The following is a 26,318-nucleotide window of genomic DNA, read 5'->3' as shown; positions in this document are numbered from 1 at the left end:
TGTCGTTCACTTCGTACATCTCAAATTTTCTGTGTAACACAGATGCCAGAAGGCTGGACAGGCTAACGCACAAGGCTGGTCAGAATCTGAAGGAGTCAGTGAAAGTCAGGACTCAGGAGGTCATTATGAAGAACCAGTCTCAGCTGCACCACTCCACAGAGGCAGCAGAGCTCCTTCTCCACAGACTGATTCAGTCCCACTGATCATTCCTGCTCTTCTCTGTCTATTTTATAGCCTGTGGCACATTTAAACATCATAAGTTGACTGAAAGTGATTCAAAGGAGGCACATTTACATTCCATCTCTTTCTAAAAAAAAAAAAAAAAAAAAAAGTTCAATATACACGATAAGCTAAAAGGAAATAAAAAAAAATGGCACTGGTCTTTAGATTGTATTCAGAATTTTCAAATTGATGATGATTTATGAATCATGACACACTGCTCTCCCCTACACCGGCCTTTGTAGAGTAAAATTACTGGTATTCTATTGGTATCTGAAATACTGGCCCTGTATTTGCTTAGTATTTGGATAGAGACCAAAATAGTGGCTGAATGGTAAAAAGATGTTTGATATTATATTGTCTTTATCTAACTTATCAGGATGACTGCTGATAAATAACCTTTCTAACTAATCTAGGTTTCTCTGGCAGCAGATAACGTTTATAACTTAACACCATTGCAAAGATTAAATACAATAAAAAAGTTATTTGCGCTACATTAATTTGCACCAGATATGAAAAATTTACCGTGACTAACTAAATATTTACTTTTATCTGACACCTTTCTGCGTGAAACTCTGCAGCTCGTGAACCAAAATAGCCGTTTGTGTGAATTTTCCACCTGGAAATTATTATTATTATTATTATTATGTTTAAATTATTATTATTTTGACATCCACAGTAACATATTCTACATACTTTTTTTTCAATATGTGAAGTAATTTAAGGTCCAGAGGGCGTTTCAGAGCCATTACACCCTCACTTTATGTTGAAATTCAGATTACTCATAGATTAACTGGTGCTCTCAGATTAATTTTGTTGTGTAGGAGTTTCCTCAGGATGAAATAAACCGCTGAGCGGGGGGCGGGGAGGGGGGGGGGGGGTTAAGGCCAGTTGTGTAACTTACACACGAGTTTTCTGCATTACCATAACGGTTCCCATAGACAATAGAGTCGCTACTGCGCATGTCACAGTTTTGATATGCGGCTACGTTCAAACGCTGTGGGAAAATGGAACTGCGATGCTACAGCCGTGACAGGAGTGTGAAAGATTTCTGAAGTCTTACAAGCTGGTATTAAAGTGATGTGTAAATTTACTGTCCAGACTTTAGTACAGTGTGGAGGAAATGCAGTCTGAAGATTTATGTTCTTACTGTTCAGATGTGAAGCTGGACTTATTTGCAAGAATAATATTATATGAAAACAAAATAAAATGTTATCCACTGAATAAAATAAATAATAAAATATATTAGATTTATATGTTATTTATATTCTATATAGATAATAAATATATTCGTTTTTGGACGTTTCGGGATTTTTGACCTTTTCAGAAATTTGGATGTAACAGAAAATAAGTCCGAATGATAAATTGTTGTAAACAATGTAGTGTCTGAATTCTTTTTCCTTCTGAGTGGAGAAAATTATTTTTGTTTTTTGTGCGTAGTCAAATGTTAATTTGAATAGTGGAGGTGGGAAAAAAGTTCGGACATTTCCCTTTTTTTAAAGAGACGATTGTGGTAAGAGTTTCTGATTGTCCCTGAAGGCAGCAAAGGTAAGCCCTGCCCTCCTAGCCGGCTGCTGCAGCGGTGCGTTCATGGGACTTTTTCCGGAGTGTTTGAAAGTTGTCAACAGAGAAGCAGAAGGAGCAGGAGATCAGCAGCTTTAACGGGACTGCGGAGCTCGGAGGAGGAGGAATGGGCTGCACTCAGAGCAAGGTGAGACACACGGGCAGGAGACACTCGCGGACCCCGCCGGCACAGCTCTGCTTTGTCTTCTGTTTTTCTGCCGCCGGAGGTTCATTAACAGGCGGTCGGCGGCGGCGAGACGTGCCGGGAATGAGCGGCGGGGAGCGGACTGTGTGTCCGCGGCACAGGCATCGTCTTTACCCAAGTTTAACCGAGTCACAAACACGGCGGCAAGTGGAGATTTGGCGCTAAAATGTGGGAAAAACAGCGTTTTCCTCATCCTGAACATCTGTTTCTAATCTTGAGTTTGAGTTTTCCCACGATGCTCCTTTCTAAGAAGTGACCTCAGACACATTCATTTAGAAACTTCTCTGAAATCCTCCAGTGTGCAGATAAAGTGAGTTTATTTACGAGCTTAAAGCAGCTTTAAGCTTTTAGCACCAAAACGTGCTACAGTGAGCTCGACTTCCCTCTGTGAGCCTCACTCAGCTGAGAGGTTTGATTTAAAAGGAGAAGTTTACATCAGTTTAAACCAGCTGTGCTCACGGGCCACAAACGGTGGCTCAATCCAGCACAAACCAGAGCACAAAATGCTAAAAACGCCTTTCTGCTCATGGTTTTATCGCTGCACTTTGATAGAACTGCTCTGCATCACTCACAGTTCAATTTAATGCCTATTTATCACTCCCTGGGCCTCTGAATTCATCCTTTCTTCTGATTGGCTGCCCCTAATAAGCAAAAAGTTTGAAGAGTTGGAGTGGGACTAATGTGCCTGAGATGACCACATTGGTCATAAGATGATACTTCTTAGAGGAAATGGCAGTGAAAACTCCAAACATTGTTCCGTCTTTCTTTGCAGAACCCTTGTTCGGGTCGTGTCGGACTCTCGGTCGGGATGTTTCTGAGTTTGCGGCTGCAGTTTTTACACTGCTGTCGACTCGTTCACCTCCACGTGCGGCTCAGCTGTTGGTGCTTAATACGTCTCTGCTCTGTGTGTGAATCTGCGGAGTTCGCCCATCTTGTGGCTGTAATTCTGCCCCACTCAGGGGTAAAAGTGAAGTTTGCCAGCTGTTGTCTTCCACTGGTTATTGATAGAAAGTGACAGCGCCACTAAAACTTCACACAGTGCCCGAAAGGAGGTCCGGGGCCTCTTGTTGTCCCGCCGGCTTGGACTTTGATATCACTGAAGCTGAATCCTCTCTGATCCTTTCAGCAAGCAGATTGCAGCATTTTTCTGAAACTGAGAGAAAGTTTATCAGCATTTTGCTTTCTGCAGAGATTCAGAGAAAAAGGTTTCCAGCTTCGTACTTTTGTTTTTGGACTGTGTTAGAGTAACTTTGCACAATTTAAAGTTACCCTTATTTATCCTATACTGGCCCTTGATGCATCCTTTACCCGAAGCAAGATGTTTTAGCCCCTCCCCTTTAAGGCTTGACTCAATTTATGTGGCACAATGATGTTAACTGCTAATTCTGAGATGAGACATGCACATTTTTTTTTGTCACATCTATGTCCGTCTTTTATTTACAGTCTGTGCTCATGTCCACCTACAATCGTAGAAACGCCGACACTTTTTATAGCATCGAGTAATCAACAGGAAATGTGATGACATCATATATTTCCCAAACTTCATGTGGTATCTGCTAATGTGGGGACCACCGGACCGCCCCAGCTGCTATTGGACAATACAGATGTTTTGGCTTTATCTACCTTTGCATTTTGTGTTTAGTGTGACTGATTGACCAGCTGAGACATTTAGACTTTTCCATCCGATTGATCCGGCTAATGGAGCTCCTGGTATCGACGAGCTGCAGCTGAAGCCTTCGGTTGGAGCTTCAGAGTGATAACGCTGAAGTTGATGGATAATTTGATGTTGATCCTGGTTTAAATACCTGCCTCGGGCACATTGCTCCATCGCAGAGGCGGCTGAAGATGCTGTTGCATAACACAAAGCCGAGTAAATCTTTGATTAGCTCAGAATAGAAAGAGGCGTGTCAGAGAGGCTCAGAGCCTGAGGAGAAAATCCACACTCACACTGACAGCTTTAATAGCATTTCAGATTAAAGTAGACTTATTTACACTGCTGCTCAAATACCACCTTCCCCACTAACATCCACAATGATTTATGAATGATTCCTATAACTGTTGTCAGTCGCAACATTTCTGCTTATTTTAATGTTTTTTTAAAATAAAAATAAAATGGATTTTCTGTCAGCAGTTAAAATTGTGAGTTTGGGATTGAAATCTCTTTAAGCCTGCTGACACATCCACACAGCGATATGGAAACTAAAAATCGTAGCTGCAAACCCCTTTGAAACCCTACACTGTAACACAATGCTGTGCAGTGACTGCGATTGGTCCATTTGGTCCCATCATTTCCTCCTGTTTCCTCCTTCTTTACTGCTGCCGCCATTTTTCAAATGGACTGGAAGGGAACGGCCGGTGGTGACATTGCAGAGTCACTGCGGTAACTGTGCTCGCTATGCTGAAGGCTGTATACAGAATCACTTGTGTGACTGGCAACAGTGCCGTCCCGCGCTAGTTCACGGCTAAAACAGGTGAAATGTGATTAAACTAACCTTTAATTTGTATCGGTAATTACATAATGTGACACCATATGTGTACAGCGTAAAAAGCCAACATTCAAAGTATGATTTGGTGATTGAAGAATGTAATTAATGTAGACTGCAGGCTCTTACATAAACACAGTACGTACGGACCGTATTTAACCTCGTCTGTTTTCTTTCTTATTGAAATGAGAGCGCCGTATTGATAAAGTTATGGAAATAACTGTGAATAAACTGTTAAGGACATCCATGTAGGAAGCATTTCGCTCAGTGAGCATCGCATTGTTGCTCACAATTTTACGCTAGCAACCAGTGAGCTTTCCAGGGTGTGGTTGTCTAAGTAACCGTGCATTTACTGCTCTGTCACGTGTAAATCAGCAGTATTCTTCACTCATTGGTGTCAGCTGCGTGCCTCACAGTGGGAAAACTTAGGACCGCCCAACTGCTTTATGTTGCTGAACGTCACCGACTCTCTACGGTCTTTGGTCACCACGTCACTGCTCTTCACTGGACGCCTCTTTAGCACGACTGGTATCAGTCTGGTACGAGTGTTAAGTTAACAAATTTGGAGTCATTCTTCTTTTTAAAATGAAAACATGACGAACATCTGAGAATGTAAACTAGATTTATAAGTAAAATAAGTTAAGTTAGTTAGTTGCTCCTTTCCCTGCTCTGTCTCGCTGCGTGTGCACCTCCTCACACACGGAGTGGAGCAGTTTCTAAAGACGTTGGATACAAAGTAACCACTGAGCCTTTTAATCGACTCGTTGTAGCCTCAGACACAGAGAAGAGATCTGATGCATGTAAAGGTGGCTGATTAAACCAGAGTGCTTCTGCCTGACAACAGTAAAGTTGAATGTGTTTATTGGTTTGTGATGGGTGGTGGAGGGAAACAGCTGAAAGGACATTTTTCTGGACCTTTGAGCTTGTTGATCAGGTGATTTTGATTATTTATTTATTTATTTATTTATTTATTTATTTATTTATTTTCTTTGACCTGTAAAGGTTTTTATAACAGTAATGAGTGCCGCTCCTCGCTGTGGATCAGAGAGGCTTCTCAGACTGAATCTTATAAAATCTTTAATCCTAAACACGCGTGAAGGCCTCGTGGTGAATCCACAGCTGTGATTGTTGGAAACATGTCAGTAGCTGTTGCAGCTCTATTCAAATATATTCAAACCTCTGACTATTAACGCCGCTCGTGTTGCTGCTCTGCTCGCGTGCAGTTTGTTTCTCACCTTTGGTCTTCTCGTTCGCACCCGTCCAGTTGTTTCTACCAACAGATGGTGTGGCGGTTCTCAGAGGTTACAGTTTTCCACCGTCTGGACTCCAGACAGAGCAGACGGTCTGTTTTAAAGATGACAGGAGAAGAGTAACGTGGGTGGAGGAAGATGTTTTGGAAATAAGAGTTGGCAGGACTCGAAGCTTAAAACTCGAATACCTGAACGCACTTCTGCTTGTTCGGTTTCTGCTCCCCCTCTGTGTAGTAAAACTATCAGTTCACCACATGAGCTAAAATAACAGGAACTAATGAATACTGATGAATTCAGCTTTGAACCACTGGTAAAAATGTCAGAAGGAATAACAAATATCTGGATTCTGTTTTTATCGACACAGAATTTAAACATCTTCTCTTTTTCCCAGAAAACCCCACAAAATAAACCGTTATAAGTGATCTAAAAATAATTTTGTGAAGTTATGAAATACTCTGGCTGTGGTCTTAATTGGATGAGTTGTTGTCACTTCTGTCTCTCAAAACAGATGCTGCGCTTTAGTAGTGTGTTATCGCGGTGCTCTGTAAGAAAAAGCCGATAGAGGGCAGTATGTACGGGAAGTAGTAAACGAAGTATAACTAGTAAACTGTTCAGGAGTACTTTGGGTTTAGTACAGCTGATAAACGAAGCTGTGCAGAAAATTGTGGCTAAAGAATAAACTATTTCAAAGATGATCTCAGTTCTGTTCACTGATATGTTGTTGAATTCTCCACTTCAGAGAAATTCAGTTGATTACCTGCTTGATTGACCTGAAATTTAAATTAATACTAGACAGCTAGTTTAGAAGTAAGAACGCATGTGCTAACATTAGCAATCTTAGCATTCTTTCCTAAAAGGTTGACCTCCGTGAGCGATGTATGAACACATCGCACTGACTGAGAGGTTACAGTTTATTCTGACACATAAAAAAAAAACAAAAAACCTCCAAGTTTTTTTTCTGTTCCACTTTTCTGAAGTCGTTATTCAAGACGTTCTACTTCTGGCAAAGTTTTTTTTTCTCAGGGACCACGAGGTGTTCCCAAACCAAATCTACTCAAAGAGGTGTGGGGTCCAGGTTTTAGGAGGCACCTCTGAACTCCTCTCCCTGTTTCTAAACTACGCCAACCGCCAGAGGAAGTTGATGTCATCTGCTTTCATCCACAACCTCATTCTCCTGGTTACTACCAGTGACATCAAACCTGCATCACTGCTAACACTGCAACCACCTGCCGCTCCACCTCTCGCTGTGCGAGCAGGAGCAGCTCCATCCTGACCTCCAGCTGATTTATCTTTTAAATGGAGACCTTTCATCTGCTCTCACTTGTTCTAAGCACACACCACGCTACACCGCCACGTGGTGATGAAAGTTTACCCAGAATGCACTTTTTAAAGTTTGCTCCAGTGATTATCAGAGATCAGATCAAACACCCTGCTCTGATGGATCCTTCGTGCTGATGCTCAGAGTCGGTGTCAAAAAACAGAAACCAGGTTTAGTGTTTAGAGTGGACGTGAACCTGGTTTTAGCAGAGCTTAAATGTGTTCTAGTCTTATAAATATCATGTAGGCTTCTTTAGTCTCAGGGAGGCTAAACAAAAAAGCTTTAAAAAGTGTGAAACTTTGAAAGTCTTCACAGCGAGAAGGTAAAGTTTTGCTCGGCTTCACTGAATAAACTAAAATTCTTTTTTAGAAAACAGCTGATTCTGAGGATGTCCGGTGGGATTGTTCATGGCACAGAGACCATTTCAGCATTTCATCGTTTACTCGCTCGGCTGTTCAGTTGCTGCAGTTTAACCCAAACTTGTTAATCAGTGTTTTTTTCCTCGCGGTGGAGGTTTCGGGAGCAGAGTCTGTTCTCTGCTCCGTGAAACCAGGCGTCTGTTTCTCTGCAGGCAGGTTTTTCTCCGAGGTGAAGTGTTGTTTAAACACAGGAGAGGAATCTCGCTTCTGATTTATGGCCATTTTAAAAAGTGAGGGCCTCCACAACGCCTGCAGGAACATATGCTTCTCCTCACCACCACCTTCCTCCTCCTCCTCAGGTTGAGTCCACGTCGACGTGTTTGAGCCAGAGATATTTATTGTTTCTGCTCCGAGTTTAAATAAAGAGGGTGTCCAGTTTGCAGAGCAGAGTTTGAAGTGTTTATATAGCGTGTGTGTGTGTGTAGCAGTGTTTTAGGGCGTGATTGTTTGGCCTCAGTGTTTGAGCAATAAGATGGTGTGAGGCAATACAGTAAGCATTTCAGTGTGTGTTTGGATACACGCCTAACTTATGCAAGAGTTTGTTTGTGTGTGTGTGTTGCTGGGATTGAACAATGCTGGTTAAGTAATGAGTTGCGCGTATCCTGATCGATATTTTTCTTTCTTTAATGGGATAAACGAGTTTTCGGCGTTCCTTTTTTTTTTCTCTCGCTGAAGTGATGCTGGCTTCCTGTGAGCTGCTGAAAGATTTACGGCGGTTTACGTTGACAGATCCAGTGATGACTGTCATACAGATGCTGCGGGAAAACAGGGGTTCAGTATTTGCACACAGATGCTTCAAAACAGGGAAAGTCTTTTTAATGGACCTTAAGAAAAAAAACAAGGATTTACAGCCAGATTGTGAAGGCACACATGCACCTTCACCTGCAGGTGACTGTTTCCACAGTTCATGCTGGACGTGATGTCACAGCGTGTCTTCCTCCCCTCACCACTGGGTTGTGGCAGATGGCCGCCCCTCCCTTCTGCCAGAGTATTCTTCCTGTTGTAAGGGAGTTTTTCCTTCCCGCTGTCACCAAAACGCTTGGTCAGGGCGGACGTCTGATTGTTGGGGCTTTCTCTGTTTCTCTGTATTATTGTAGAGGCTTTACCTCACGGTATAAAGCGCCCTAAGGCAGCTGTTGTGATTTGAATTTCTCAAGTTGCGTGTTTCTGCGATCGCCATCCAAAAACCAAATGTGATTGCGAAGGCTGGCTCTGACTGTTAGCTAATGACTGGTGATGAGTACTTGGTGTTTCCATACCACAGATAATCTTGTATTTTGAAACGGGTTTAAACAAGATTTACAAAACATAATTTTTAAAAAAAAAATTCAGTATGACTCGAAACGAGTGACGTAGTCGGTAAACTCAGCAGGGGCGTGTTTACAGAGTCTGTCGCCTTCTGGTGGTCTTCAGATAAAAAACATGTTTAAGTCACTTCTACGCTGGCTTCTTTTTTCCCATCTAGAAGCAACATCTGTTTTTTTTAAATTAAATTTTATTTATTACATCTTTGCTCCTCTCGCTGTAAACCCAGACTCACTTGGCCCCACCGCCACTCTCCCTCTGAAGCCCCTCCCACAACCTTCCTGCACCCCAGCCTGGCTCTCAAAGCTCTCCTCTAGTATGGAGGGAGACATTGAAATTAGAATAATAACTTTAAGTTTAGTAGTAATAATAATGGGCAGAAGAACAGCTAGAAGCTTGTCAGTGTAATTATTCCATAGTCAGAACATGCGTTTATCTATTTTATATCAGCTTATGTCTTGTTGGATTAAGCTCTACTTCAGTTATCTTAAGTGCATAATAAAAGCCTTTATTGTCCTCTCATGGTTTCATACTTCAGAGGGTAGAACAGTCAAACTGGTTTAAGTTAGATTATGTTCTTTTTAAGAAGTTTTTAAGAAGGCTTTCAGTAAATCACTTGATCCTTTTGTTTGTCTGCTCCACCTTTTCCAGGTGCAGCTGCAGGTTTTTACATTAAAAGCACTTCATTCGTGTTAATGTTGAATCGTTTGTTATATTTTTGTAGCTCCTCACCCAACACCTTGTCACAATCTGAAGTCTTTTTAATCTTTCTTTTGGGATTCAGAACTGCCCCAGGTGGTGGATCGTCTCTGTGCAGGCCCCGAGCGGCTGCAGGTCGTTTGGTTTTCAGCAGCAGGAACAGCCGTCTGTTGTCCTGCAGCAGCTGAAGTTATGTAACACACAAAGAAAAGAGGGAAAGTTTCAGCGCCAGTCATGTGGACACTAATGAGACGCTTTCATAACAAACTCCCTGCTCCAGTTAGTTACCTGGAGCCGGACCAGGACTCGGTCACATCGTAACACTTCACTTCATGTCTAATTATTATGGGATGTTATTAAAGCTCATCTCTGGACAGGTGGTAGTGTACATCAAAAGCTCAAACCTTCCCTGACTCGGGTTTCTTTAAACTCAAAGTGTTTCAGATCTTCCTTTCTCATGAGTTGCTCAGCATTTCTCTTCCACCTCACCATCATGTGGTCAGAGGCATTCACACCAGTGACCTGCTGGAGGTCATTTTGTAGCTCTGGCAGTGCTCATCCTGTTGCTCCTCGCACAAAGGAGACATGAGCCCTGCTGATGGGTTTAGGACCTTCTGCCCCCCTGTCCAGCTCTCCCAGAGTAACTGCCCGTCTCCAGGAGTCTCCTCCACGCTCCTGAGACTGTGCTGGGTGGCACACCTGTTAATGACATGTGGAGATGGACTACCTGTGTAACCCCTGCAGGGTCCAGGTATCGCCTCATGCTATCAGTAGCTACACTGACACTTCCCAAATGCAAAACTAGTGAAAAAGAAGTCACACAATGTTAGCTGGGAGAAAATGTGAGTGGGCTCCAGCTGTGAAATCATTCCTGTTTTGGGGGTTCCCGTTCTTGCCCGTCTAGTGCAGCTGAAACTGCTACTTAAGTCAGTATCCCAGAGGTTTGATGCCATTCTCTGATTATTTTTAATAATACATGTTCATTAAGAATCTGAGGCCATGGTTCTCAGCCGGAAAAGGGTGGAGTGCCCACTCCGGGTCAGGGATGAGTTCCTGCCCCAAGTGGAGGAGTTCAAGTATCTCGGGGTCTTGTGCGCGAGTGATGGGAGAAGGGAGCCGGAGATCGACAGACGGATTCGGGCTGCAGCTGCAGTAATGCGGACGCTGCACCGGTCCGTCGTGGTGAAGAGGGAGCTGAGTGTAAAAGCGAAGCTCTCAATTTACCGATCGATCTACGTCCCTACCCTCACCTATGGCCACGAGCTGTGGGTAGTGACCGAAAGAACAAGATCGCGGATACAAGCGGCAGAAATGAGCTTCCTCCGAAGGGTGGCTGGCCTCTCCCTTAGAGATAGGGTGAGAAGTTCGGCCATCCAGGAGGAGCTCAGAGTAGAGCAGCTGCTGCTCCACATCGAAAGGAGCCAGCTGAGGTGGTTCGGGCATCTGACAAGGATGCCCCCTGGGCGCCTCCTGGGTGAGGTGTTCCAGGCATGTCCCACCGGGAGGAGGCCCCGGGGCAGACCCAGGACACGCTGGAGAGATTATATCTCTCGGCTGGCCTGGGAACGCCTTGGTGTTCCCCCGGATAAGCTGGAGGAGGTGGCTGGGGAGAGGGAGGTCTGGGCCTCTTTGCTTAGGCTGCTGCCCCCGCGACCTGGCCTCGGATAAAGCGGATGAAGATGGATGGATGGATGTTCATTAAGAGGAATTTGAACCTCTGTTTATTTACTGCAACGTCTCCTTTTTGTCTTATCAGAAGAAAAGCAAAGGCAAGAAAGGAGAGAAGACTCAGAAGGCGAACATCCGCCAGGATGATGAAGGTGAGTATATTTTGTGCTGCAGACTGTGGTTTCCTCTTCACTCTTCTTTCACTTCCTGTTTGCTTCTCTTGTTTTTCTGAACCTAATGTCATGAGAATCAGTCTGACTGATGGTGAGAGGTTTCACTTTCACTCTGCTGTAATGCGGCTGTGGTTGCGTAGAGTCATACTTCATATTTTAGTAGTACAGAGACTCCTTTTTTTTCTGAGGAAAAAGGCCTGACCTCTTCCTCTCTGAGTGATGTCACAGAATTGTTTCTATAGAAGTTCTCGTTTCTGTTTTTGGTGGGATAAATGCATGTGTGATAATTACAGCGTGTTCTTCTCCGTAAATGGGCTGGTATTTAGATGGTGACACAGATTTTTGTAATTCTGCTTCTGTACACTTCCAGTGAAAATAAGCAGCTGATATATGACTGGTTTCATCCTCTTTTTTTTTTTTCTAAAAAAATAAATAAGGTTCGCTTAGAAAGAGGGTGAGGAACTTGGTCATTCGGGAGGAGGTCAGAGTAGATCCCATGCTCACCTGTACTGCGCGGTGTTTTGGGCTTGCCCCCAGGCCACAGCCAGGACACTCCTGGACCGGGAAAACCTACGAGTCACCTCAGAACTTGCTGGAAAAGAGCTCTGACCATTTCATACAGAACAAACTGCCATCTTAGTTTATTCTAAGGCTTTTTTTAATGAGCCATCAAGCTGCCAAGCGCTGCAGACGAAAATGAGCCTGTGCGCAGATAAATCTGTTGCATGACAGACGAAAGAAGTCATGCTTCCTGGCCTTTCCTAAATAAACAGAAACTGAAGTGACATCATCATCAGAACGTTACAGGTGTCTGTTCACACCTGTTAGGACACCTTTATCTCCCTCTAACAGAACACGTCTTACAGTTTTACCTGTTCAGGTTTTTTATCTGACAGTTTAAAGGTCGAATGCTTACGGAGCCTTTAGCATAGCATTGATTTTATGCTACTGTGTTTCTTTTTCCTTATTTGGGTCGAAGGTTTAGGCTAGTTCTGTTTATGCAGGACAGATGTCTCCACCTCAGAGACATCCATCAGTTGGAGCAGATTATTAACATTTTTCTTGCTTTCGCTGCCTCGTAGCCGGACACTTAGCCTGTTAGTCTTAGCCTCGCGTTTATTTTATGTAAGCGTTATTTTACGCTTCAGTAACAGGGAATCTAAACATGCTTGTCACCAATGGAAAAAAACATCCATAAAACAAGTTTATGGATGTTGTTTTTTTTTTTTTTTGTTTGTTTTTTTAAATATAAGAGTTTTCAAAAAGTTCTCTTTAAACCCGGACTTATTGTCAGTCATCTATTTTCTTCCATTTATCCAGTTCAGGGTTCAGGGAGATCCCAGCGGGCAAGAAGTTGGGTATACCCTGGAGTACATTGCAGATCAGCAGTGAGAATTTATCTGATAGCACTTTCAACGCAGAGTTCAGAGGGCTAAACAACAATTTAAAGTAAATTAAAAAGAAGAAAAGTCATTCACAAATTTAAAATACTTAAATGGACAAAAGAGTATATCAAATTAAATTAAAAACAATCCGCTAGTAAAGAAAAAAACCCCAAAATAAATAGAATAAAGACAGTTCGCCCAATATATTCGCCAATATTAACTGACTGCAAGTCTTGCCGTATCAGTTTTAATAATGGCTGATGAATGAAAATGAAAAATGTAAGTAGAGACTGTAGAAACACCCTTCAAACCTGTTACAAGTGATGCTGCATAGTTTGCCCACCGGGGGGTGCTGTGCAACTTCCCAGCTGGTAACTCTTGTTTGGAGCAAACAACAGCCAGCTGGTTGGAGTAAACAAGTAATCCACAATTTCTTTAAACTGCATTACCATTTTATATTAAGGGCTTACAAATGATTACACATAACAAATATGTTTTATGCTAAATATTGGCCCATATATCTGACTTTGAATGAGTTAAATATTATTGGTACTGGCCTTAAAAATCCTGCATCGGTCAGCCAGATAAAATGTCACAAAAAAGGCAGAATCATCTTAAATAGAATCAAATCCATAGAAATGGATGTAATAATGCAATAACAGGAAAAAAGTGACCCTTTTTTAACAGAAAAATGAAATTAATCTACGTCAAATAACAAAGCTCGACTTATTCATTATTCTTGTTTTAGGTTTATTAAATATTTTTATGTTATTAATGAAAAGATTTAAAACTATGAAATGGAATAAAACTACAGAGTTTAACATGACGTAGTGCCATATGTCTCATGTTTCAGTTCAGCTTTCCAGTATGTGGCTTTACTCAGCCAAATCATGTGACGGTCCTATGAAAACAGACAATATTCACATTTTTACGAGCTCCAGTTTCCCAGCAGTGACAAACGAGCTCTGAACGATCATCCTCACACTGATTTTATCAGACTGACTGAATGAAGCAGCTGCTTTGAAGGTTTGACTCACCGCTGACGCTCGCTGCACCCTCATTTCCTCCTGTTTACGAGCCTCTCGTTTAAACTGCAGCGATGGAGGAAGACGTGTCGTCATCCTGTGAATCACTAGCTGGAAGTTCACCTTAAAAACAGCATATTTGCACATTCATTCATTCATTCATTCATTCATTCATTCATGTTTTTTTGGTTGAAAATTGCACTGTTTCAGCTCTCTGATGAGTTTTAGTTTAAATCTTCTCTTCCTCTCATGTTAAATTGTCTCCACGTGGATTTTAAAGCTTTAAAAATGCGACTTTATTGCTCTGAACTCCGTCGGGTCTCATTTTTCTGTGTTTACATGCTGCTGCAGGACCTTGTGAATAAACTCAAATCAAAGTAAAGCTGGTCTTTGTCTAAACATCAGACAGGCTCCGACCTGTTTGCGCCTGAATTTGAACTGGGATTATTAGAAAAATACAGATATTAAGTAAGGCCTGAAAGCCCCGTTGGCTCCTGGTATTAAAATATGTGGCAGCTTGTTTTTGACTCCAGATGTTTTGTTAATGATAACCTTCGTTGTGTTTGTGACAGCTGAAATGTGATCGGGTTTATCCAAACTGAAGACGTCACTGAAACTGAATGAACAGATCGTGTGTCTGCACGTCCGTGCTGTAATCAATGGGTTGAAATAAGAACTGCAGTGAGAAACACTTCCTGCATACAGGTGTGATTCATGACCGTGTGTTCTTGCAAGGATGAACTTCAGCTTTAGACCTTGAGAGAACATTTTTTCATGATTCCCACGGTCATTAAAAAGTATGAAATTAAAGTCAAGAAAAGTGAAGTTTAGAAGGCCTGAAAAACGTTACAATATTTTTCATAAAAACAAATTTGCAAAGTGCTTCACAGCTTCAGTAACACATTAACAAACAGGACATACAAACTATGAACTTAGTGTGGCTTTTCCAACGCAGATTCTGATTATTCGTAAGGAGGTTGATAGGTAAAAATAGTAGAAACAAAAAAAAAAATGCTTCAGTCTTTCTATTGAAATAATTTTTTTAATATAAAATTCATCATAAAAGCTGGGAAAATGCTGTCACGGCAGCCAAAACATTAGTCAACCTATAATGCCTGTAGTTCCGCTCTCTGCCTGAAGAGGGCGGTGTGTTTTTAGTTCCACTCTCTACCTGAACATGGTGGTGTATCTGTAGTTCCACTCTCTGCCTGAAGAGGGCGGTGTGCTTCATCTACTGCTTTGCGTTTGTGTGGGAGCCCCGTCAAAACCCTGTCCATTATGCTAGCAGTGTCCAAGCATTCTTTTTTTCTTTTTCTTTTTCTTTTCATACCGCGCCCCCCTGCAATGACTGCGCTCCCCCCCTCCCTAGGGGGCGGGCCCCACACTTTGGGAACCTCTGCTCTAAAGCATGTTTGTAACTTAAGGTCATGTTTTTGTGTCGGTTGGCAGGTAAACGTGCGTCAGGTGAGCCGGATGTCTGTCTGGAGAAGCAGTTGGAGCGGTTTGAGTGGCAGCTGAGGATTTTAAGGGAGGCCAATGGGAACCCAGAGAGGGTGGAGTTACTGAAAGACCATGGTGATGAAGAACTGTGTGGCCTCGTACTGAGCATCCTCGATAAGGTGAGATGTTCTTCTGATTACTGACCTGATTATCTGGAATCACTGATTTTCGTTGTTGTTTGAAAATAAACAGTGTTCTCTGTTTTGGGTTTTTTTGTTTTTTTTTACCATCCAGAAATTAACAGCCGAAGAGGTTTTTCAGTGAGTAGGAACTCTTAGGTACAGCAGGTAGTACTATCATCTGCATACAGAGTGATACTGAATATGGTGCTTATAAAATATAGACTCGAAGTGTTGTGATGCTGAAAATAATGAGGACCAAAAATAGTGCCTTGAGGGATGCCATCTTTAATAAGGTGGCATCCCTCAAGAACACATTTCTGTGTTCTGCCAAAGAAGATTTTAAAAAAAGAAGAAAACTAGTGAATGGACTTTTTAAAAAGATGTCAGTGATTAAAAGAGCACAGAAACCAGTCAAGTTTCTTTGTAAAACACAGCAGGTTTTTGGGACTTCATGTGTCCTGTTTTATTGACGCCTGCCCTCCAACTGTCTCATTATTTTCCTCTTTATTAAACTGAATCTGTCCTGACTTCCAGGTGAAAACGGAGACGACGGCCGATTTGAACATCCTGCATGAACAGAAGAGTAAATCTGCTACTGAGGAGCACGAGAGGCACGTGGAAGGTAACGCACAGCAGACGGCTGGAGAGTCAACACTTATATCTGCTGTATTTGTTTAACGAGTTGTGATTATGGGACCACAGACTTCCCCTCCTGCAGAGAGACCCCCAGGATCAAAGAAGCGGGAAATGACTAAGAAGCAGACTGGATTCTCATTTCTTTTGTCACCCTGAAGTCATTTTTAGTCTCCTTTTGGTCATTTTATGTGTCTTTGTGGTTGTTTTTGTCTCTTTTTTTCTTGTCTAATTAGAATATCTGTTATAGATAAAAGAACCCGACAAACACAAGTGAAGCCACTTTTAAAAAGTAATCCTGTATGAGTCTTGTTAGATGTTAAAAACATTTCGCCAAACTTCTTAGATATGGTCTACATGTGCCTGTTTGAGGTCATGTGATGCTGGGACTATAAACCGAGTTTGTGTTGTTTCCTGCAGAGCTGCAGAGGAGAAACGAGCACGAGAAAAATCAACTGACAGAAAAGTTTCAGGCGGCTGAAAACGTTCTCAAGGTAAACGCATAAACGTGGAAACGACGAGCAGTGTTTTTGTGTCTGATAATACAGTCTGAAAATCAGCCGAGAATGTAAATGAAATTCTGTATTTAACGACTAGATTTAATTTCATTCTTGATTTATCTCACAAAGTCTGCGTTTCCTGTTTGTGTGTGAGTAATTTTGTTTTGTTTTACCCATTAATTATTAAGTGTTAGTGAAGCTCTTATAACAGTCTACATTTTAAAAGATATGGTTCCCACAGTTGATTCACTTGGTAAAAGCGGTAATTGTAATTTCAAGTATTTGTAGCTGATGAAAAGAACAAATATGTGAAGTAACGGTGAGAGCGGAGGTCATTTGTATGATACAGACCTCAGTTTCACTAATTCGAGCTTAAAGTTAAAGACATAGCCTGTATATAAAAGATTCCATGTCTGTCTGTATATATTAGACTCTGTGTTTGGAAGCCTCGGTATGAGCTTAGCTTTTAGTGCTAAGTCATCAAATAACGTCAATTAGCTTGGTTATAAAACTGCATAAACTGTATGGGAGAACCACACAGGCACCTGCTAATGGCAATGAGCTGAATGAGTGTTTTTATTTTATTTTTTTTAAAACACTGAATCCAGTTTGTTCTAGGGGGGAAAAAAGAGAAACAGCAGTAAATTACAACAGTAATAATCGGTTAAATAATTCTGGTGATCCTTTTAAATTGTGTGAATTTGAGGCTTCAAAGGTTTTGCATGGACATATTTGAGTATATTTTGCCCCTTCTGGGACTGAAGGTATTGAATTAGTTTCTGTAAGCAGCAGTGTTAAACATACCTGCAGAAACCCTGGGAGAACTCCAGTAGGGGGCGCTGTTCTGGATGTTAGCATGTTGATGTTTCATGTATTCAGTAACCAGGAAGAAGCTGAATTAAGTGTTTTTGTTTTGTTTTTGCAGGCTAAAGTGGAGGAGCTGAAGGCAGAGCTGCAGGTTTACAACGAGCTGAAGAGACGAGTCGAAGAATCGACGTTTAAGAAGGACCTGCAGAGGAATATACAGGTGTGTGTGTGTGTGTGTGTGTGTTTACATAAAATTAAAGTTAAACTTGTGTTTGAAGTTAAATCAATTTAAACCACCTGTAACTACAATATTAAAACTCTTTAATATCCTGTTTAGGCTCACGGGAGCCCAGGTGCATTCTGGGAGTCTGAGCAGGAGTCCCTGGTGTTTGTGATTGAGATGAAGAGTGAGCGCGTGCAGGAGCAGAACAGGAAGCTGCAGCAGATGGACACGCTGGTACGTGATGATGTTTAAAGAGTTTCTGCAGGCGTGAAGCTTTTACGTCACCTGTCCGTCCGTCACCTGTCCGTACGATGACGCCGAAGCTGATGTGGACGTGATGAAGCTACAGACACCAGATACATGCTGAGTGTTAGAGCGAGCTGTGTTTCATGTTAAATGATCTGAGTTTTCTCAGATGTGCAGGAGCTGCTCTTCTTTTTTATTGTCAGCTTTAGTTTTTGTATCTGTTCAGAAGGTTTTATACAAAATATATAATAGCAGCTGCAAGCTGCAGGCTTTAGAAAGGCCTGTGGATATCAGAGAAAACCATTTACCTTAAATCTTTAAGTTCTAGACCCATGCTGTGTAAAAACAACTCTGAATAATTAATTAATGCACCTCCTCAGTAAGATAATCGGTAAATGAGCTTTTTAAAATCCTGAGTCCAGAGTTTGCAGAGAAAATGCAAAAAAACTTTGTTAGTACAAAGACATCTCTTTGTAGTAACTGTGATGTTACAAGACTTTAAAAGTTTGACTTCATGTGCTGAACACTGCAGAAAACCTGAACTTTGACCTCAAACTCCATTTCATTCCTGTTCAGTTACATTTAATGTCTTTACGTTTCCTTGCGTTTATGGGGCTCGTTCTTTCCGCGACGTCCTTCGTCTTCATGCTCGTCTCATGATTTTCAGGTGGAGAAGAATTTGGCTTTGGAGGACCAGATCGTCCACACCATGCAGCAGAACGAGGACCTGAGGGTCCGGATAGACAACTGCCAGACTCTCATTCAGTACGTGCCTGAATATTTAATAGAGTGAAGAAAGCAGAGCAGAGGCATGAGTGTGCTGCCACCTGCTGGACAGAACATCTTCCTGCAGGAGCGCTTCAGTCAAAATGGGCTGGTGTTAGAACAGTTTAATATAAGGAGGTGCATTTTTGAAGCTAAAGGAGCAACACATTTTGATTTAGTGTTGGTAACTAATCTAACTTCAGATTCAACCCTCAGAAAAACCTCATTAAGATTAGCGAAGAGTAATTTCTTATAAAACCAGACAAACCTGAGCAAAGTTCCCACCTGACCCTCTCAGAATCAGCTGATCTCTGTTTACATTAACTTTATTTTATGCTGAAGTACTGCAGGTTTCAGCTTTCAGAGCTACGAAATGTGTTTACATCCACTCCAAGTGTCACAAGCTAAAGAAGATTTGTTCTAAAAACAACTTTGAGCACCAGTTTAAAATCTGTGAGGCAGAGCAGCCGAAACAAATCAGTATCCTTGGATCAGTGCAGTCTGTTGCTCCGTTTTCTAGGAAACATAAAGACGTAACAGAGGTCCCCAACCACCTTGTCCTTTCTCAAATAATTTTCCCTTTCTTCCTGTTCTCAGGCAGCTATCGAAGGAGCAGCAAGACCTGAAGGTGGCGCTGGAGAGGCAGGTAGCATCCAACCAGAAGCTTTCTCAGGAAAAAGAGCAGCTGATGTTCAAGTTGAGACACAGGGACTCGTGCCCGCCCATCCACCTGCCCACCGTGATGCCGGAGGTCACGCCAAGATGACCGACTGCGAGTCTGACCCTGGATCTTTTTCTGACTAGCACGCAGCCCGTCTGGTTTCATTAACTGAGCAAAAGAGTCAAACAGCAAGAGCGGCCAACCCTCCGAGTTCACGTTAGAGACTCTGGAGCTCTGACTCTGCCTACATTAATGCTGATCAACGAGAACATCGGTTTCACTGCAGCCAGCAGATCTTCTGCAGTCGATGAGGTTTACTGAACAACTCTGGATCCTCTGAGATCACAGCAAGCTTTGAGCGTTTACCGCTGTATGCACGAACTGTTTGGAGCCAGAGAGACATGTTTATTTTTGTTTTTCTGGCATTTTCTAATGACGATCATCGGTTTGATGGCGGTTTAAATGCTACAGAAAGCATGAAACTGAGATACTAGGAAGAGAGTTTTATTTTATTGCAGAGCAAAAACGGACTGATGAGCGTGGCAGCACAGAAATGCTCGTTCTGTCCGTAACATCACGTTATCAGTTAACTTCACTCCACTACTTGACTCAATCTTGAGTTCAAGTCCAAGAACTCCTGGTGGCGCCATAAAACCTGCATCATATGCTGCGATGCTTCGTCAGGTGTGCCTTTTCAGGTCTAGGCCTTCAGCTATTAATGACTTTCCTTTTTGAATTAAACCTTCAGCCCATCATCAGTCTAGAATTTATTTCATAAATTACATCCAATAACAGGCAATTTTCGTGTGACAAAAGCCATAAAACTTGACTAATTTGATTTCTTTTGCTGACTATCTGTTAATCCAGTCACTGTATCCGTAGGTATTATGGTTCTGGAAATTCCAAATGCCAATGCCAAAGTGCCTCCCATCAGGACGCCGAAGTGCTGATCAAAGATCTCATGAGCGTCTTTACTGAAGTTGGAGCCTTGCTGAGTTGAACAGTATTTGATGCACGTGAAGTAGCTGAAGGGTCAAACGTATTAAACTTTCTCCAAGGACTCTGCTGGGAACCAGGTTTGTTGATGGTACCAGAAAGTCTGAGACCTCTGAGGTTTCAAGGGTTGTAACAAAGGCCTGTTTTACTTGGATGGTTAATGCATTTGATGAGCTTCCTGAGGATCCTCAAGAAAAAATATGACTAGTACTTGATGGCTTTCCAGTTTATTAGTGTTTTAGTGTTTACCTTTGTGCCTTTTCTAACTGCAGGGACTGTTTTTCCACTTCTTTTATCCTTTTTATTTCCAACTTGCTCCTTTCACTAATAGTCCACAAAATTTAAAAAAACAAAACAAAAAACAGGGCTATCTCTAGAAACAACAGACCTGCTGGCTCTGTCTGGAATTATTATTTTTTCTTTTCACGTAAATCACCCCAGTTTCTACTGGTAACTTTCGGCTGTGGGTTATTTTTCACGAGGTAGTATTTTACAACACCAGTAGTAAACATAAAAGTGAGCAGAGGTTTAAACCCTGAAAGGACTAGTACAGTTATCGATGTAGGGTGGAGCAATGGAAATAGAAAGGTAAATACTGACACCAGTTCACACCTACCCTGTGTTGGAACAGTGCTTAGTGCTTTGTAGGGAAGTCTTTCAGGTTTTTCTCTCATTACAAACTTCTGCTTGAAGGTTCAGATCTTTTTTTTTTTTTTTTTTTTTTTTTAAACTGTAGTTGGTTCTCTCAGTTCTTTCCAAGCACTTCTATTTTTTTTTTTGATGTTCAATTGAGATCACACTTTTCATTGTACAGCATCGGTAATTGAGTATTTAGGAGCCAAAAAACAAACTGCATTAAAGGTTATTAAAGCATTAAATGGGCTTTCAGATCAACAGCCATAGTTTTATTCGTTAAAAAATAAAATTACACGCTATATATGGCACGCTAACATAATATCTCATGCTATTGTCTTTTGGTTGGAAAGCGTTGCAATAATATTAAGATATGTTAGCTGAATGTTAAAACCTAGCACCAGAGCTTCAGTGAACACCTCTGTAAGAGCTATCAGTGCTGGTTGTTATTGTCAATTAGGGATGATGTGCTAGCAGTAAATTATTAGCATGTTAGTCGTGTGTTTACCCGTTAGTATATTAATATTCCCAGGAAAAAAAGGTACATGTCAGAGTGCTAGCACACAATACACATTCATATCTTAACCTTAGCAAGCAGGATGGTTTAAAGGGTGAGGTGTTTTTTTTTTTTTTTTGAACCAACTGTTGGTTCAAAACTACATTAACAGGGATGCTAACAGTTAGAAAATGTCTGGCGCGAGGTCGCACCAGACTCTGCTCTATTAGTCCGTGAGCTATTGTGGCAGGTAGGCTAACTGCTAACATGTTGGCTGGCTCCAGTAATTAGCTGTGTAGGCTTAGCCAGCTTGTTCTGGTTGTGTTCATAATATATTAGAGTGAGCATGCTTATCATGTTCTTGATATATTTACTGCTTTTATATAACCATTTTATCATGTGTATTTGTTAGCTAGCTAGCTAGCTTAGCTGCTAACTAGAAGTTAAAGCAGTTTAACCACAGAACATCAGTACTTTCCTTTCTACATCTCTTTGTTAGTCAATCTATCCTTTTAGCTGTGTTATCTAACTGGTAATATGCCAGCTAGCCACAGTAGCTCACAAATATTAGCAGACTGGCTGTTTGGGTGTTTATTGTTTTAAGTTATTCAGTGATGTGATGTAAACATTGAGCTAAATTCTGCGACCACTTAAAATAGTTATCTAAATCACATAAATCTGAAGTGTCCTTTTCCATGCATCTTTGTGAAGCTGTTAGTCATTTAGCAGACAACAAAATGCTAACATGCTGGCATCCGCCATTTTGCAGGATTCTTAAAATGTCTATTTCAGTAACAGGCACATTTAAAGCTTGAAAAGTTTAATTTTCACAAGTAAATACTTAAGAACAGTCACAGAAATCTAATCACTGTATATAGTCTTTGAGTCAGTTGATTAATTTTTTTTTCCTTTGTAAGATTTGAAAAATATTGTTATCTTGTCTGGTGTTTTTTTTTTTTTTTTTTTTTTTGCATGATGTAAGTTTGTATTGCCAAAAAACAATGTCAGTGTTGTTACAGCTCTGTATTTTGCACCAGCACTTTGACCGCTATTTTTACCAGGCATTTATAGAGATTTACATATTGTACAGTTTAGATTTTTTTCTTCTTCTCTTTCCTACATGTAAAGAAAAGAAGTGGTATGTCTTTTTGCAGTCAAATGGAAGTCAAGCAGTTTGCTTTCACAGCGTGATGTAAATACACTCAAATGTTTTCTTTGTTTTGTTTTTGACTTGTTGAAATAAAAATCTGTAACGGAGTTTGACTGCTGTTAATAATTTCATCTGAGATTACAGTTTTACTTACTTCTGGATTTGATCAAGATGTAATATCGTACAGAGAATGAAAATACTTTAAAAAACAGTTTGTATGTAATGTTAAACTCCCTAATAAACTTAAAGATAAAGTATAAATTCCTAATCTTAAATATTAAGAAGAAAATGGGTGGGGGGAGGGGGGACTTTCAGTGGGTAACAGGAATATTATATATAATTTAGTGAGGAATTTGAACTAAAATTCTTAAGTACACAATAAAAATAACAAAAAAGACACTAAGAACAAGGAGAACGAGCAGAAAATTGTTACTAAATGATAAAGATTAAGTTGTGTAATGCTGATCTGTGACCATGAGGGGGCAGCAGAAACCAGCCACTGGAATACAACCTGTGAATGTGATCACCACCACAGGCTTTCCCAAAGACATTACATCACTAGCTGATGTCACTGGGAGCTAATGCTAACATTAAACTAATGCCCAGCAGATGACCATATACTAAACAGTCTTATTCTGAACTGAGAGATCCTTGGCTGCTTTCAGGACGTTTAAATATTTAAGTCACAAGAATATTCCAGGAAATATAATTCACAAATAGGAGCTGTATTTAGCTGTACACTGGAGTTGTACTTGGAGGCACCTTGGCTATGGGTTAAAAAAATAGTTCCTGCAGTGTTGTTTTTTTTTGTTTTTTTTTTTTTTTAAATTATTAACTGGTCTCTGGATATCACATCTGTAGCAATGTTATATACAAATATAGGGTATATCTTTTGTTTATTTTTGCAAATAAATCTTGTTTCTTCATAGTGTTTTCATTTGCCTTTTCTTTGTTGCTTTAAAGAAGAACCTAAAATTTCCTCCATCTTTTTCTAATCACTTCCTTGATGATAAATTAGATTAAGGAAAGATGTGAAGGAGAATTCAAAACCCTATGTGTTCTTAACATGTTGTTTTATAAATGTTGGAGAACTCTGATAAATAATCTCTACATCCTTCAGTTTATTTTAATGAAACACATTCTCTTTATTTGTGAAGCCACATTACAGAAAGTGCTTCATACAGGAAAAAACTTTATAACAAGCAGATTTGAATAAAGTTTTGGGTTTAAGAAACTGTTACTGAAGCTTTAGTAATTTACATGATGATCAGCTTCACTTGTTGGTTGATCATTTGCGTTTGATTGCACATAACTATGGACTGTTGAATGGCATTATGTCCTTTTATACCAGCTCTTATTATGGCTACAGGTACTTCAGGGTCATCAAAGGGTTGTTTTTTTTGTTTTTTTGTTTAACCTCTAGCCTGGTTTTCCATTTGTGAGCATTAACTGGGGATGTCACTAACCAGTGTTTCCGGACCAACCCAGGTCATTGTCTCTCACAGTCAGGTTTAGATGTGTTTTAGTTTATAAGTTGAGAAAATACAGAGATAAGAGCTGCCATCTTTACGAGAAGACGAGAGGAAATGTTTTCATGTCCTCTAAGTCTTTTAGCTAAGCTCTGGATGGCTTTGATCAGCCTTTCAGTGATCGGGGCTGTAAGAAATCCTAAATCCAGGAACCGTGCATCATCTTAGACAGCAGGTCAATAAACTGCTACAGTACAAGTCGACCAGCACACCTCAGCCAGTGTCCACCAGGGTTAGCATTTGGTTTCAGCCACAAGCTAAAAGATTCTCAAACTAGAAGTCTCCTTTCAAATCAAGTCTCTCACATGCATTCTGTCATAAAATGCCAATAATGATCACAGCCTAACCCTGAGCCTGCACTGGTGGACAGCAACCTGAGGGATGGTGAGAGATCAACAGTCCTCACAAAAAGGCGTCCTCACATGTGAGAAATCCACAACATGGTGCCGAGACAATCAGAAATCGAACGAACTTAAAAAGAGCAACTTGCGTGGCTGAAAATCCACCGACCACAGGTATGGATCCAGATTAGTTTGTGATATATTTATGAAAACATCAAGAACACATCTCACACATATTTATGAGAATATGAGATCAGGGTCAACTCCAAAAGTTGTAAGTTGGGCCAAGAATACTGCTCATATAAATATTTTTATTAAACCTTAACAAAACTGGTAATACTGATTTAAAAAAGCAACAACTAGAAAACAGTCTGAACAAACCATAAAACCCCCTCGATGACGGGAGAAATTAAAAGCCACCAAAACTGCTAACACTGACGGAAAAAATGAACTCCAGCTGACCACTCATACTCAAATCTGCCTGTAGGGGGCAGCAGTCAGGTGAGCCACAGACGTCACTTCATACACGAATTTATGTTTTTTTGTTTAGAAAGTCCTTGTCTTCCTGATGACATCACGCAGGTCATGAAAGACAATGCGCTGTGATTGGTTGGGGACTGGCCTGCTGTCTGTCTCTCTATGTTGAGGCCCAGGAAGATGGAGACCTTTGACCTGCAGAGAGCGTGAAGTGCTGAACGGATGTAAAGGGATCAGCGTGTCAGTGACTGTTTGATGAGCTGAGACAAAACCTGAAACCTGCAGGTCGACACCCCCAAAAGCACCCCCACCCCTCCAACCACAGAGTGTGTGCGCTTCTTTTGCTGACATTATGGGGACCCTGTTTTTGGGGAGCAACAGCAGGTCCCCATGAGGTAGATTTGATTCTGAAGGCTTGGTTTAAGGTTGTTTAGGTGCATCTACAGTCCATGTAAAATCCTCTGCAAAGATGAAAACACACCTGTGCCTGTGTGTGTGTCAGCTACGGGTCACAGACTCTGCTGCCATGTCACAGGTTTCCCATGACACCTCACCGCCACCTGGGAACACCTGGAGCCCAGGGCAAAGTGTGTGAAGAGGAGTTTTATAGAAAAGGGAAAAGAAAGAAGAAGTGTTAGTCAGCTCAGACAGTAAAAACACAGGTTGTAATAATAAATATAACAACGAAAATACACATTTAACACCTTCATCTGACTTAAGAGCTGACAAAAACTACATCAGACTATGAGAGACAGATTCTAACAGCTCTCACATGGGAACAAAGCAACTATACTCAGCCACAGTTCATCCATCGCCTCTGTTTTTGGCAGTTTTAATTACTTACAAATCTTAATTGTATCAATATGAATAGTAGCTAAATGTCCAGTCTGTCCTGTGGGAAAAGCCTTTGTCAAAATACAGGTAAATAATATTAATCTGGTCAGAAAATATTCACCAGTGTGTCAATCTGTCCTCATTTTATTTAAAACCTAATTAGAAGACTAATTAGGTTTTAAATAAAAATTCTGCCACCAACTTTTTTACCAGTCAGTTCTCCGAAATTTTAAAAACTGTCCCATGATATGTTCAAATAAGTTTCATTAAATGAGAGAGTTTTAAAAAATCTCTTCCTTAATGTTTTAATCAGTCCTGGCCCCAGACTGTCAGTGGTGTTCTGTCTGGGCAAGCAAGTTGAGCACTGCTTGCCCAGTGAAAGTTAAAAATAGTTATCAATCAAAACCAAAGTGAAATGGCCTCACTCTTTCTAACACCATTCTCTTATTAAAATTCCTTGCCTGTTTGCATGCATCTTTTAATTACTGCCGTCATGTGGCTACAGTTGACTGCTGTTTGTTGAAGCAGGCTTAACTCTGTTTAACTTCAAGCTCCTGCAGCACTTCTCAGTTTCATTCTCCACGTTAACAATAGCTGGGGCTTGTGAAGGTGAGAGACCAGCAGCTTTTCTGCTTCTTTGCCTTTTTGATGGGAAACTAATGGGACTAACAGGAACTCCTTTAGCACGTTAGC

At 41.0% G+C, this 26,318-nt stretch overlaps 1 protein-coding gene across 3 annotated transcripts; it reads left to right on the top strand.

Annotated features, from left to right (window-relative positions):
• The first annotated feature begins 1,754 nt into the window (after window positions 1–1,754).
• On the top strand, window positions 1,755–22,548 carry ccdc69 (coiled-coil domain containing 69). 3 transcript variants are annotated; one of them, XM_040043123.1, is made up of 9 exons: window positions 1,756–1,930; window positions 11,218–11,281; window positions 15,159–15,331; window positions 15,869–15,956; window positions 16,388–16,461; window positions 17,393–17,494; window positions 17,612–17,731; window positions 18,411–18,508; window positions 19,106–22,548. In XM_040043123.1, exons 1-9 carry the CDS (start codon window positions 1,910–1,912, stop codon window positions 19,272–19,274), a joined length of 909 nt encoding a protein of 302 aa, XP_039899057.1. In that variant the 5' UTR covers window positions 1,756–1,909; the 3' UTR covers window positions 19,275–22,548. The 3 variants fall into 3 exon arrangements, with proteins under 3 accessions (XP_039899059.1, XP_039899057.1, XP_039899058.1); XM_040043124.1 differs by having other exon boundaries at window positions 1,757–1,930; window positions 15,162–15,331; XM_040043125.1 differs by lacking the exon at window positions 18,411–18,508 and having other exon boundaries at window positions 1,755–1,930.
• The last annotated feature ends 3,770 nt before the right edge of the window (window positions 22,549–26,318 follow it).

This window comes from Simochromis diagramma, unplaced genomic scaffold (assembly GCF_900408965.1).
Source record: "Simochromis diagramma unplaced genomic scaffold, fSimDia1.1 OVJJ01000433.1, whole genome shotgun sequence".
In the NCBI taxonomy this organism is placed as follows: domain Eukaryota; kingdom Metazoa; phylum Chordata; class Actinopteri; order Cichliformes; family Cichlidae; genus Simochromis; species Simochromis diagramma.
The sequence above is the reverse complement of the archived record's forward strand: the minus strand, read 5'-3'. Positions and strand labels throughout refer to the sequence as shown.